This window comes from Diadema setosum, chromosome 6, assembly GCF_964275005.1.
Source record: "Diadema setosum chromosome 6, eeDiaSeto1, whole genome shotgun sequence".
NCBI classification, from domain to species: Eukaryota; Metazoa; Echinodermata; class Echinoidea; order Diadematoida; family Diadematidae; genus Diadema; species Diadema setosum.
Window position 1 is genome coordinate 34,249,302 of NC_092690.1, and position 13,433 is coordinate 34,262,734.

The window sequence follows — 13,433 nt, forward strand, 5'->3', positions numbered from 1 at the left end:
TATTACCACTGATCCTTTCATACTTGATGCAATTAGCGGTTACAAACTTGAATTTCAAGAGGCGTATAGCCCACCTCATAGAGGTAAACCGCCTTACCACTACAAAGTGGGTAATGCTGAGGAGAGCAAGATTGACATTGAAATTCGAAAACTGGCCGAGAAAGGCGTAATCGAAGAATGCCAGCATGTGGCTGGAGAATTTGTGTCCAATATCTTTACATGCCCAAAGAAAAATGGGGACATACGCCTAATTTTAGATTTATCGGACCTCAATGACAGTCTGCATGTACAGCATTTCAAAATGGATAACATCCATACGGCTACAACCCTAATTTCCCCTGGTTGTTACCTTGCCTCAATCGACCTTCGAAATGCCTACTACTCTGTCCCTGTTCACCCCTCATATCGCAAGTATTTGAGATTTGTCTGGCACGAGAAATGTTGGCAATTTAAGGTACTCCCCAATGGCCTTAGTACAGCGCCTAGGCTCTTCACAAAGCTTATGAAGCCGGTGTTCGCAAAGCTGCGACAGGCAGGCCACCTGGTTGTGGGGTATTTAGATGACACTCTCGTAGTCGGTGAAACTGAATCACAAGCACTAGAAGCGGTGCAAGCAACCACAAAACTGCTCTCTGACCTTGGTTTTGTCATTCATTCAGAGGAATCTATCCTAGAGCCTCAGCAACGGCTCCAATTCTTGGGGTTTATCTTGGATTCGGAAAGCATGACTATAACGCTCCCGCATGAGAAATGTCAAAATATCAGGGCAGTATGTGCAGAATTGCTAGGGAAACAAAACCCTACTATCAGGCAGGTGGCGCAGGTCATTGGGAAACTGATGTGCCTGCTATTCAATATGGCCCCCTCTTCTATCGTAACCTAGAAAGAGACAAAATTCTTGCACTAAAATCAAGCAAAGGGCATTTTGATAGACCTATGAATTTGTCTGAAGCTTCTAAACAGGAGTTAATGTGGTGGTTCAATAACATTCACTGCCAGTCGGCACCAATTCTCGCTATCGCCAATGACGTAAAAAGTACCCGGATGTGGCTTTTCCTTCAAGATTTAGTGCACTTGGTAGCAAGGGCACTTCCGGCGCGGGTCATAATTTGCACAACGCTAGCGTGCGCGTACGTGTACCTTACCTATAGCGCAGCGGCGACCACGGATACTAGTACAGTAGGCCGCTGTATACGTATACCGCCCGAGCCAGCGAGTGGCCAGGCCTGTACTCGTACACTGTAGTCCCCGCCGCCGGCGGCCGGCCTTGCATCGCATTAGCATGCACCATGCACCACACTGCACGCAGCGCATAAGCTAACACATACCGGTACGGCGTACTGCTTGATCATGCGATCGATGTGCACGCATCTATTTCACAGATCAGTCATCTCTGCATACGCTGAAAATATGCTGGAAAATATTCACCCACCTGGATATACAGTATATCGTCATGGAATGCTCATCTTTTTTTTATTTGTTCTCTGTCGAAATGTCGCGAATACAATCGGGAACGAACAGTGATCTCGAACTTATCCTGTCTCCGAAGCAACTTCTTCCAAGTAAGTACGTACAATGTACGTAGGCCTACTGCCTAGTGCTACTACCACTACTAGTAAGTCACGCGTACACGTACTGCGCTGTGGAGTCACCCGCAAACTTCACCCACGCGGCCACGTCACGTCTCGCATGCCAGTAAGGGTCCTATTTCTGCAGATTTTTTTCATTTATTATCGTGCGAACAACACATGGCAGCTTCGCAGCAACAACCAATTAATAGTCGTATTAACAGCAATTTCTTAAGAATGGAGAAATTTCAAATCATATTAAAGCTGTAATTCAAGTCGAGAAAACCGGAAGTACACGTAGAATACAGTCGGTTGTGTGTGTAAATAGCATTAGTCACGTATCACGCGCGTACGAACGGAAGTGACTTTGCTACCGGACTATCCCATAATGCACCGTAAATGACGCTTAAATCAACATCCGGGTACTTTTTACGTCATTGGCGATAGCGAGAATTAGTCGAGATCGGCCAGCTTTAGAGCTACGTACTGACGCCAGTGGGCAAGGATGGGGTGCCACTGATTTAAGCAGTGAAACTGGCGGTAGATGGGATGATCAGGAGATAGTGCATGCTCAAAACAATGAAATCAACTATCTTGAAATCTTAGCTGCAGGGCTTGGTTTGAAGTCATTTTGCGGTCACCTGCATGATACACATGTGCTCATTAGAACTGACAACACAACAGCTGTAGCCTACCTGAACAATATGGGAGGCATTAAATCTCGAGCCTGCGACAGGGCAGCACGAGACATTTGGGTTTGGTGTAAGGAAAGGAATATCTGGATCACAGCAGCCTATTTACCAGGTCGTAACAATACAGAAGCAGACAGGAGATCTCGTCATTTTAATGACAGAACAGAATGGATGCTGAAGAAGAACGTTTTTACTGATATCACTAAGAAACGTGGTACTCCCAAAATTGATCTTTTCGCGTCCAGACTCAATAGGCAGCTGCCTGCGTACGTTACGTGGCTACCTGACCCAGATGCGGTTTCTGTGGATGCATTCACTCTGAATTGGGGTGATCTGTATTTCTACGCATTCCCTCTTTTCTGCCTCATCCCCAAATGTCTCTAAAAAAATAGAAAACGACAAGGCACATGGTCTCTTGATTGTCCCAAACTGGCCTACGCAAGCGTGGTTTCCTCGCATGAGGAGAATGCTTAAAGATGAACCACTCTTAATTCCTAGACACAGGAATTTGATTACGCAATGAGTATCTGGGGAACCGCACCCTTTACAGGCTTGCCTTGATCTGTTATGTTGCAGGTTTTGAAGCTGCCGTTCGAGAACTCTGGCATGAGCAGCAGAACGGTGGACATCTTGGCAGCATCTTGGAGGGCATCAACCCAAAGACATTATTGTACATATATAAGGAAATGGAGAAAGTTGTGTACACTTAAGAAGGAAAGTCACCTTCATGCCAAGATTAATTTTGTTTTGGAGTTTTTTACACACATGTTTTATGAAGAGAACTTGAGCTATTCAGCTATGAACTCAGCACGGAGTGCGCTTGTTACCTTTCTAGTGTTAGAGGATGAACAATTTACTGTCAGCACTCATCCGCTTCTCTCTCGTTTTATGAGAGGTGTGTTCCAGCTCAGGCCCCCAAGGCCGCGGTATTCGGAAATTTGGGACGTGAATATTGTTTTTAGATATTTGAGAAGTCTAGCTCCCGCTAACTCGCTTAGCTTGAAGCAATTAACGATGAAGCTGTGCATGTTACTGGCCTTGATATCCACCCAGAGGGTACATACTTTGCATTGCCTGAATCTAGACAGCATGATTCTCAAACAATCTATGGTGTCATTCAAAGTTAATGAACATCTTAAGCAGTCTAGACCTGGGAATTTTGGATTGGACGTACTTTTGAAAGCGTACCCCCCCCCCCCCCCCCCAGACAGACGTTTGTGTGTAGTTACATACATTAAGGCCTACCTTCGGAGAACCAAAGAGATCCGAGGAGAGGAAAGTCATCTCTTCATTAGTTTTCGCAAGCCTTTCAAGAGAGTAACGGCACAGACAATTTCTCGATGGATCAAAGAAATCATGACTGGCGCTGGCATTGACACCACAATGTTCAGTGCACATTCAACCCGAGCAGCATCTAGCTCAGCAGCAAACAGGGCGGATGCACCTATTCCTCTGATCCTCGCAAAAGCAGGCTGGTCAAAAGAACGAACATTCCGTAAATTCTACGACAAACCTCTACAAGAAGAGGGACAGTGCCTGTCACAGCTCATTGTGAGGGAATAATGGCCTCAGACCCAGGTAATTTGAGCTTACATTTTGCTTGCCATTGTGCATGCCTGAGTTTGTTCAGTTGGAACAAATGTGACTTCTGTGCTACAAAATCTCACTGTGAGTTCTTGCGTAAACTCAAGAAATAAAATAGAAAGATTAAACGAGAACTTACCAGTTTGAAGTTTGATCTTTATTTTATGAGGGAGTTGGAGAAAGAATTCACAGTCCCTCCTCTCCCTTCCCATGGCATGAATACTATTACAAAATGTATAGATCAACTTCAAGTAAGTTCTCAATCTTTCCACTCTGACAGAAGTCACATATTGTTGCTACGAAGTATGACTGCGCGCGCGTTGAGCGGGCTCTCACTGTGAATTCTTTCTCCAACTCCCTCATAAAATAAAGATCAAACTTCAAACTGGTAAGTTCTCGTTTAATCTTTCTATTATACAATATGATTTGTTATAACAAACATTTTGGAGCGCGTCATTTCGGAGGCTCGTTAGTCATACAGTTTGTCAATCCGAAAATTGATAGAGTTCGTATAATCATGAAGCTTTTTTATTCGGTAAATGATAGGAATCTCCGAAGGTTAATGGAAAGGTTTTATTAATTGGAACATGAAAAATCAGGTTCGCTTATCCGAATGTGGAGAAATAAGTTAACCCGTTCCATACAGGAACCTGATAGCCTGTGCATTAAGTCTATGGAGATTTCAGAATTCACTATAGAACAGGCTAACAACCAAATCCTCCACATTTCAAAACCTCATGATAACCGTTTTCACCTAAACGAATATCAGGCCCATTCCACTTTTAGAAGAAAGGACCTAAAAATAATGAACCTTAATATTTGATTTTCGGACTAACAAACTTTCGGAATAAGAAAATTTTTGATAAGACACCTCCTGAGTTAACTATGAACATCTTTTCTTTTTTTTTTTCATTTTCGGAATAACAAACCTTTGGACATTCGGAGTAAAAAATCTTTGGAAGAGCGAACGTATCAAAGTGCAACCTTAAACCTATTCTTAATCATTACTTTTTTAGCATGTGTTTTCAAAGTAAGCACAAAAGCACAAACAAATTATTGACGATCTCTCTGTCTCTTAAATGTAAAATGAAAAAAAAAATCTTGCAAAGAATTACAAATTAACAATGCTTTTCATTGATGAGTAAAAAAAAAAAAACACGTCATGATAAGCGGAGGATTTGCTTGTTTTCATCAGACAATAATTGTATACTGCATTATCTTTGTTCGCTTGTGACGGCATTTCGAAGAATGAAAAAATAAACAAAACAAAAAAAAAACAACTTCTCCAGAGGAATTTGGTATAACGGGAGTGCACTGGCAATTCTTCTCTCTGTGTATTGGAGCTCGATCCCTGCTCTGTTTCTTCACATTTTCATTTAACTGCTTCCACGTCCTTTTGAAAATTTTCCGTTTCTTCTTCAACACATGCCCATTACAGACTTCTTCCGTCATTATCCTGATTGTGATTGCGTAGCACTTTTCGGATTTGTTTTGTTTTGTTTTTGTTTTCTGTTTGGTCGCAGTATGTTCAGGCTACTTAGGGAATGAGAGACAAATTGTCGTGAAGAGAAAAACAAGAATGAATTAAGGCATTTAATATCATAACAATTACAGCGAACGTCCGTTATGGAGACCAAAACTTGATGTGTTCTGTTTGAGACGGCAGCTACCATACTGAAAAGATAAACACTTGGAGCATCTGTCACTAAAAAGTGGCACTGTTCTTCTTTCTCCTACTATGTAATCCATTGACTTATTCTACCAACGAACATCGGTGGCCAAAACGTTTTCGGTTTGTTATTACAGGTAAATTGAGTGCTGAACGTTATTCACTTTTGGGTATGAGCGACTCGGTGATTTTGTAAGATTTTCAAGTAACATTAACTTACTGTGCAGTGATACATTTGTAATTATCAGAAATTTCCTTTCTCGGACAGAACGTCCGTGAGCGAAACTTTCAGAACCTGTTACACTACAAATTGTCTCCAGAACCTCACTACAAATGCACAGAAACTACAGATTATGCAAAATTCCATTTTCAAATAACTTTGTTCTCAGTGTTGAGCTGTTTAGGTATAATTAGAGGGAAAACAAGCGTAAAATTGTGAGTAAATTTTCAACTGTGTGTTCATCATGATCACATAACGCCTTAAAAATGTCTGAAATTACTGCTCTAAACTCATTGTTTACTTTGTAAAACTTTATTTGTCGCTATTGGGGCCAAAAGTTTTAAAGAATACAGGACACTTTCGGGACAAGTTATCCCTATCGGTGGGATTGCATACGTCACGGACGTTCGCTGGAATTGTCACGGACGTTCGTTCTACCACTAGGGTCACGTTCTATGACGGATAACTAATCGGCAGAGAGTCCCTAGCCTTCCTAACTCTCTCAAAAATTTGAAAAGGTATTGTCAATGCAAATTATAAGAAATGTGACAACCTTACAACATATGTATTGCTCAGAGGGGGATCAGGAGGTGAATTTTCAGAGAAAATAATAATTATTTGCTTGGTTTTCGGTAAATTGCATGGTCCAAAAACTGCGGACGAGCCTCAGTCCGCTCCAAAAAATGACATTCAGCTCCTCGCCCAGAAAGCCAAAGGTAATGTACCTTCGCCATCAAAGCAAGATGGTGTCCCAATCGAAAACGTTTTAATCATCACGGACGTTCTTTTTTTCTCGGAGGTTCGTCTAGAAATATAATTTCGGTTCCAATTTGACAAAGGATGGACAGAAACTCAAAACAAACCTATCATCGTGTGGCTAGATCTTAGTTGATTACGACTCAGAACAATATCGCCAATAACGTTTAATGGGCTACGATCTTTATTAGAAAGTAGCGGAAGCACGTCCGTGACGAAAACCGAGTATAATTTTGCATGAAAGAATGTTACGTCCCACGTTCAGCCAGCAGACGTACAATTTTTGCAGGATATGTTCATAAGGTGGAACACCAACTTTTTGTATACATTACAGTTGGGACAAAGTAGAATTTGCAACAGCGGTAGAAATAAAAGTGTTCATAAACTTCTTATAATTTTGTGGTACATACCCATGATATGTCAGATCCAGAACACGGTCAGATATTAGATGCCACGTACCATAAAAGAGGCACATCATTAGTTTGAAAAACAAAAATTATTGTGAAAATAGCGTTTTTACCGTATTTTTACGGTTTAAGTCCTTGTCAAATGAAAAATATCAGGCAAAAGTCAACCAAACCATACATTTCCTAAAAGGAAATTTACCAATCTTTGAGATGACATGAAAAAATCTGGTTTCTTAGATCATCCTGGCGTGTTCTAGGGAAAGAATGTTATAAGGTGCGAAAATTGGCAATTGTACATCGTTCAAAATTCTCACCCATATATATATATATATATATATATATATATATATATATGTATATATATATATATATATTGTAGCATAACGAAGGAGCAGTGACTTAGCTCTTTTAGGAAGGAGCGGAAATATTACCGTAGCATTTATGTCAGTAACAAGTTGAGAGAATGTGTAGCTTTCTTTGAAAAAAAAATGAAAATGTGTGGTATTCTTTTTACATTTTCTATACATATATGTAACTATTCTGCAGTGACTTAAAAAGTAGTAGTTTTCCCATTCAGCAATTGTAGCACCTAAACTTTAAACATTCATGACTTTTCAACAGGTTGTCCAAGGTTATACAGTGATTGGCAGTTGGATGTGGTGTATTCCTACTTTGGCATGATATAAAGCAACTCCCTTATACTGATCCTTTACTCCTTTCCTCGCTACCTGCCTGCCACCTCCACTACCTATTTTCCTGAATTTTCGAGTAGTGTCATGTGACTCATGACGTCATTACCTTGATTCTACTGTCTACCCGATTGCTCTTGAGCTTTTGTTCCTCTGTTATCCTTCCGCTGACAAACTTGGTGACAGGTATGAGTATCATCATCAATCCTGGGCCAATTAAAACCAACACGCCCACCTTCAAAACAAAGACACAATGAAAAAGATGCGAAATAAGTTCACAAGGATGGTCGATGAATAAAGATCAAAGAGTTATCTTAACATGTCTAATTGTATATACCTGTAGCAGTTTCGACGATTGGCTGTCATCTGTCTTAAACGATGGTTGATCGGCGACTGATGTTTTGGCGCCAATTAGCGATCACTCAGGTGTAACATCCGGGCGAGAGTGCTAACGTAAATGTTAAACAGTTAGTATGCTCTACTCCGTCCCGGTTCATTTTGTGTGTGTGTGTGGGGGGGGGGGGGTTCTCTTTATCCAGATGGCCTTTCTGATGCGCCTGATGTTGTCCTGGCTCTCCCTCGCTATAAGCCAACTGCTTACCGTACCATTTGATGATATGATTTTCTTTTTTAGCATGGTCTGTTATGGCGGACTTGTTTTTTTTTTGTTTTTGTTTTTGTTTTTTCAAAATGCATGCAGCTTGGCAGGAATGGCAAGGGACTGTTTACACTCCTTATGTCTTGTCCATTTCTTTATGCCATTTGAATGAACTAGTAGGCTATATCTTTAAGCCTTTTGTATGGTTCCATTGCTGAAGAGATTGCATGTTCCTTGAAAGTCCTAGTAATTGTCTTTGAAAAGCTTTTGATATAGGGGATGATAACAGGATTTTATTTCAATTGAACTGAATTGAATCTCTTAAACTGCACTGGCTTTACACTCGAGACACAGTGAACAGTTGCAGCACGTTTATTTTCATATTTCCATTGACATCTACACATAATACTAAGTATATATATCTACATATATATATACAGACGACAAGATACAAAATATGATATAAAGCGGGTCATGATTAGAAAGAGCATCATCATGCATATGTACATAAAAGAAAGTAACATTATCTATTGATATAATATGTGAAATGTTCTGGAAGCGCAAAAGTAAAGCTTTTAAATGCGGGTTCTGGGGGAAAATACAAATGTAAATTTGTATGGCAATGAAAATATATAGGACACAAAGTACTAATAATGAAACTATACGAACAGTTATATAGCAAGTTACAAAGGGAAGAAGAATTATTATAAAAAAAAGAAAAACATAACAAAATTACTCTTGCTCATAGTTCCGTCTTTTTTTCTTGCTTGCTGTTTGTTTTGTTTATTATTGTCTTCACGTTTGAGCGTCAATCGAGAAAAGTCACATTGCGACAGAGCAATAGAGATGGTGGTAGCTTTATCCTCTTTGTCTTTAGAGTCAGAAACTATTGTATCACAACGGTGAAAGAGAGTATGAATGATTCTTAACTTTGATGTAAGGCGTGATGTAACTTGAAGTTGAGATAGTCTTAAGAAATACCCTGTGACCATCCCCTGCATCAAAGGTTTATCCGAGGCAATTGATAGGATTTTCAAGAAACATGGTATCTCTACAGCAATAAAATCATACAACAACCCTCACAGACATACCGGCCCATCCAGAGGAAAAATGAATGAATAAATAAATAAATAAATAAATAAATATACAAGTCAAAAGAAATACCCTGTTGCCATCCCCTGCATCAAAGGTTTATCCGAGGCAATTGATAGGATTTTCAAGAAACATGGTATCTCCACAGCAATAAAATCATACAACAAGCCTCACAAACATACCGGCCTATCCAGAGGACAAATGAATGAATAAATAAATAAATAGATAAATAAATAAATAAATAAATAAATAAATAAATAAATAAATACATACATAGATAAGTCAAAAGGAGTGTACACGGTCCCTTGCCGTTCTTGCCAAGCTACATACATCTGGGAAACCAGTGGAAAACTGAGTACATAAGTTGAAGAGCACACGAAGTACTGTCAAAATTTGGAGGGACAATTTCCTACCCAATCTCATAGGGCATCATCAAGCCAAGCATATAAAAAAGTCCACCACAACAGAGCATGCTGGGGGAAAAATGTAAATATATATCATCAACTATGAGAGTAAGCAGTTAAGCAAGGGAGAGCCAGGACCTCAATTATGCGCATCGGAGAGGCCATCTGGATATTAAAGGGGACCCCTCATAACATGAACCAAGATGGGGGTGGGGGGTGCATACCAACTGTCTAAAATTTACGATGACGTTTTCACCTGGATGTTACACCTGGGTGACTGTCAATTGGCGCCAAAGCATCATTCGCCGATTTCCCATAGTTTGAGAAAGATGAAAGCCCGTCGTCAAAACTTTTACATGTTAATCCAACGATTGGATGTCCTTAGAGACTATTTATCTATAACAAAAAAGGAGAGGGTAATTATATGATTATATCACACTATAGAGCAGGAAATAATAAATCAATGTATTTCAGGTGTAGCCAGTCTTGTCATTGTTTCACCTATCTAGCCACTGAAATTTTCAAATAATTACACTGCAAATGAGATGTGAGAAATTGTGTAAAATATTCTTACACAACTTAACACAACCACAGAGTACATTAGTATATGTACCACACAACTGTTGTGAAAAAGTCGATACACAACCCAAGTTGTGTAAATTCTACACAGTATTGTGTATTACTCTACATAATATTATAGTATTTGTGGAAAACCTGGCTACACAACATGTGTATAATGTTTCAAACAATTGTTGTGTAAAAATTACTGGCTGAATATTTGAGATGTGTAACTGATGTTGCAACCGTTGTGTAAAATTACAGGTCATGTACATTCAGAGCTTCGAGAGTGCGGTGGGGGTTTGATCACTTGATTCGACCTTTCCAGCCTGAGAAGTAGGGTCTATGGCTTTTACGAGATCCAAATATTTTTTTGAAGTATGTAATCAGAACAATGTTGCGTTTGGACTCCACTGACACAGTACTGTTGAGGCCATTATTTGCCAAATTCTAAATGATAATTGCGCCGCAGCCAGCCACTAAAGGACAATGGATGCAATCAAAAACCTAAAGACACGTGTTTGGCTAAATACAATAATGCAAGGTCTAGGCCAGGGAAAGACTTTTGAGTTTGCAGATTCATTAAACGATAATCCAATGTTAGATGGGGCATACGGTTATTGAAGGAATCAGAATGAAACAAAATAGGAGGGGCAATCTTTGGAAAATACTATTGTTTTCAATTATCTCTACTATATGTTTTTGTCACATAGACAAATAAAATACCAAGAAAAAAATTCAGGACAATAATTACTTCACATTTTGATTCTTCAGCAAATTTCAACCAAGAAACGCCCGTTTCATACAGTATAATATTGTTAACTAAGACTGTAACGTAAAAAAAAAACGATCCAAAATCAGACTGATATGGTTGTCAGTTCATGTCAATACCATAGCCAAATTATATTTCAAAATGTTCGCAATACGATTTTAGGAAAAGCCACCAAATTTGGTTGAAGTTTGATTAAGGGCGAAGGAGTGGTAAATGAAAATCTGGCAGCGGGGCACAATGCGCCCCCCCCCCCCGGATTTATAGGGTTAAACAACCACTCCGTTCACAACCATTTTTCTCCACAACTTAAGAAAAACACACGTTCTTTTATGAAAACTACACATATCTTATTACACAGCCCATTTGCAGTGTAGAGAGCATGGTAATTGGTTTACATAAATACTGAATACTTTCTGAAGAATACATGTTCAATTAATGGTTGGGGTGGCTATTGAAGACAACCAGTAGGAATAATAAGAGTGCGTGGAAGACAAACCTGTCGGTAAATCAGGTAGAGAGAGCTAGCCACCGTTATAAGCTGAGCCCACAGAAGCTGCATTCTGTAGGGGAGTTCGACTATATCATCAGCGTCCGACATCATGAAGTTCATGATCTGCCCCCTGGTAAAGGCAGAGAGCGTGGTTGCGCTTATCGCCAGAGATTTCCGGTAGATGACGGCGACGAGGACGGGGTGGACTTTGTACACGAGCATCCTGAGATGGTGGTAGTAGTGACAATTGAGGGCGCGGAAGAGGAATATGGCCAGGACCAATTTCATGGCATAGTAGTAGCCGCGGTATTTAGGTTCTGTGCCATTCTCAATGAAGTAGACCAATTCACCGAGCATGAGCGGACCGGCAAATCTGAACATATTTATCCCGACCTTGAAGAACGCTATGAGAAACATCTGAAGACCATACATCTTCACCATAGCCCAGCGGAGAGAGGGTATGTTGGTTTGTGCCTTGGAGATGGTAGCTCCTGAATGATCCCCAGCTCCTTCGCTCGACTCTTTCGCTGCAAACACGTCTTCAGCAAATGCAGATGAACTCTGGGGATACACGGTGGCAAAACGGGCCTCAAGATGACTAGGATCGAGTTGGCGTGACAGGTGGAAAACATCCTCGGGCCGAGACAGCTGAACAGTGGCACCCTTGCGCAGCAGTGGAAAAATCCACCAGAATGTCAGTTTGGACAGCAGACTTGCAGAGTCCTCTCCTGCTCCAAGATCATGCTTTGGTGGTTCTGACGTAGATGGGGGTGGGACATGCACTGGCTCCTCTTCACCTACAGTCTTGCTCACACTACCAGGTGACCTATTATCAGCTCCAATTTCTTCATAAGTTAGGGTGTGTCTTTGGACGGGGCACAGAGAAATCAGGTAGAGAAAGTGGAGAGCTGTGTAAGCAAAGACAAGACCATCTTCACTGACTGACATGGGTCTGTTGCCACTCATCACGTGCCCAAGAACAGTGGCAAGGCGAAAAATCATTGCCAACAGTGTCAAGAACCACGCAAGTATGACCGGCTTGTGGGTCCTGACGGAAGCGGTGCTGAGGCACAGCAACTTCCAGTGGTACAACGCCAGCAAAAACCACGCCACTAACGCCAAGCCGTCAACCTGGTCCTCCACAGAGAGAAAGTCTGTATCCAACGGAACCTGCCTCAGCAACACGTTAAGCAGTTGGAGCAAGGCGTACAGGCTGGCGATAACAAGCCTGATGCGCAGAACAACTGACTGTTTCACGCTGGGACTGCCCGGATCATTGCTGATCTTGATGACGTAGAAGGCACTGACGAGGGCCAGCAAACAGTGAGTCGGGAGAAAGATCGTTAGTTTCCAGTAACAGTGTCCCTCATGAAAATCGTGCTGCCAGGTACTGTTGTTACCTGGAGCTCTTCTACAAAATCCTTCCATCGAGACTCCCATCATACCTACTGTAATCTGAAAAACAAACAAACAAACAGGCCCACACTTATACGATATATGAAACATGACGAGTGATGATGCAACACAGCAACACGTTTGCTATGTTTGTCACAGAAACGAAAATGGATAAATGGTGAGGAAGAACAGAAGAAAGAGCACAAGTAAATTGTCACATTAAGGACCCCACTGCAATGCCGCTTTACACTAATTCTAAAGCTGGTTTCTGTGGCGTCAAGTGAAGAGTGCCCGAATTCCTTATCTATTTAAGATCCATGTTAATCTGTGTCTTGTTGCCCTGAAATAAAACGGCTTTAATAGACACTTTAAGATTAGAGCGTCTGAACACGTGAGTTTATGGAGCGAACCCTGCCTTAATTTCATTTTCTTCATTTTAAGGAGGCACACAGCTGCATAATTGTGTTTCAGACCTCACTAGAAGCATATTTTCTGTCGATACATAAAAAAAAAAAAGAAATAATGCCGTTTTCTTTTCA

At 40.8% G+C, this 13,433-nt stretch overlaps 2 protein-coding genes across 2 annotated transcripts in view; one reads left to right on the forward strand and one right to left on the reverse strand.

Annotated features, from left to right (window-relative positions):
* Nucleotides 1-12,942, reverse strand: part of LOC140229755 (ATP-binding cassette sub-family C member 10-like) — a 41,177-nt gene extending 28,235 nt beyond the window's left edge. The window contains exons 1-2 of the mRNA XM_072309989.1: nucleotides 11,506-12,942; nucleotides 7,695-7,820 (exon numbers count right to left, since the gene is read on the reverse strand). Coding sequence (XP_072166090.1) covers nucleotides 7,695-7,820; nucleotides 11,506-12,942 — 1,563 coding nt within the window. The remainder of the gene's footprint in view (nucleotides 1-7,694; nucleotides 7,821-11,505) is intronic.
* LOC140230112 (uncharacterized) lies at nucleotides 2,828-3,823 on the forward strand. The gene has a single exon (XM_072310310.1). The coding sequence runs from the start codon at nucleotides 2,828-2,830 to the stop codon at nucleotides 3,821-3,823; it is 996 nt and encodes a 331-aa protein (XP_072166411.1).
* Nucleotides 12,943-13,433: the final 491 nt, after the last annotated feature.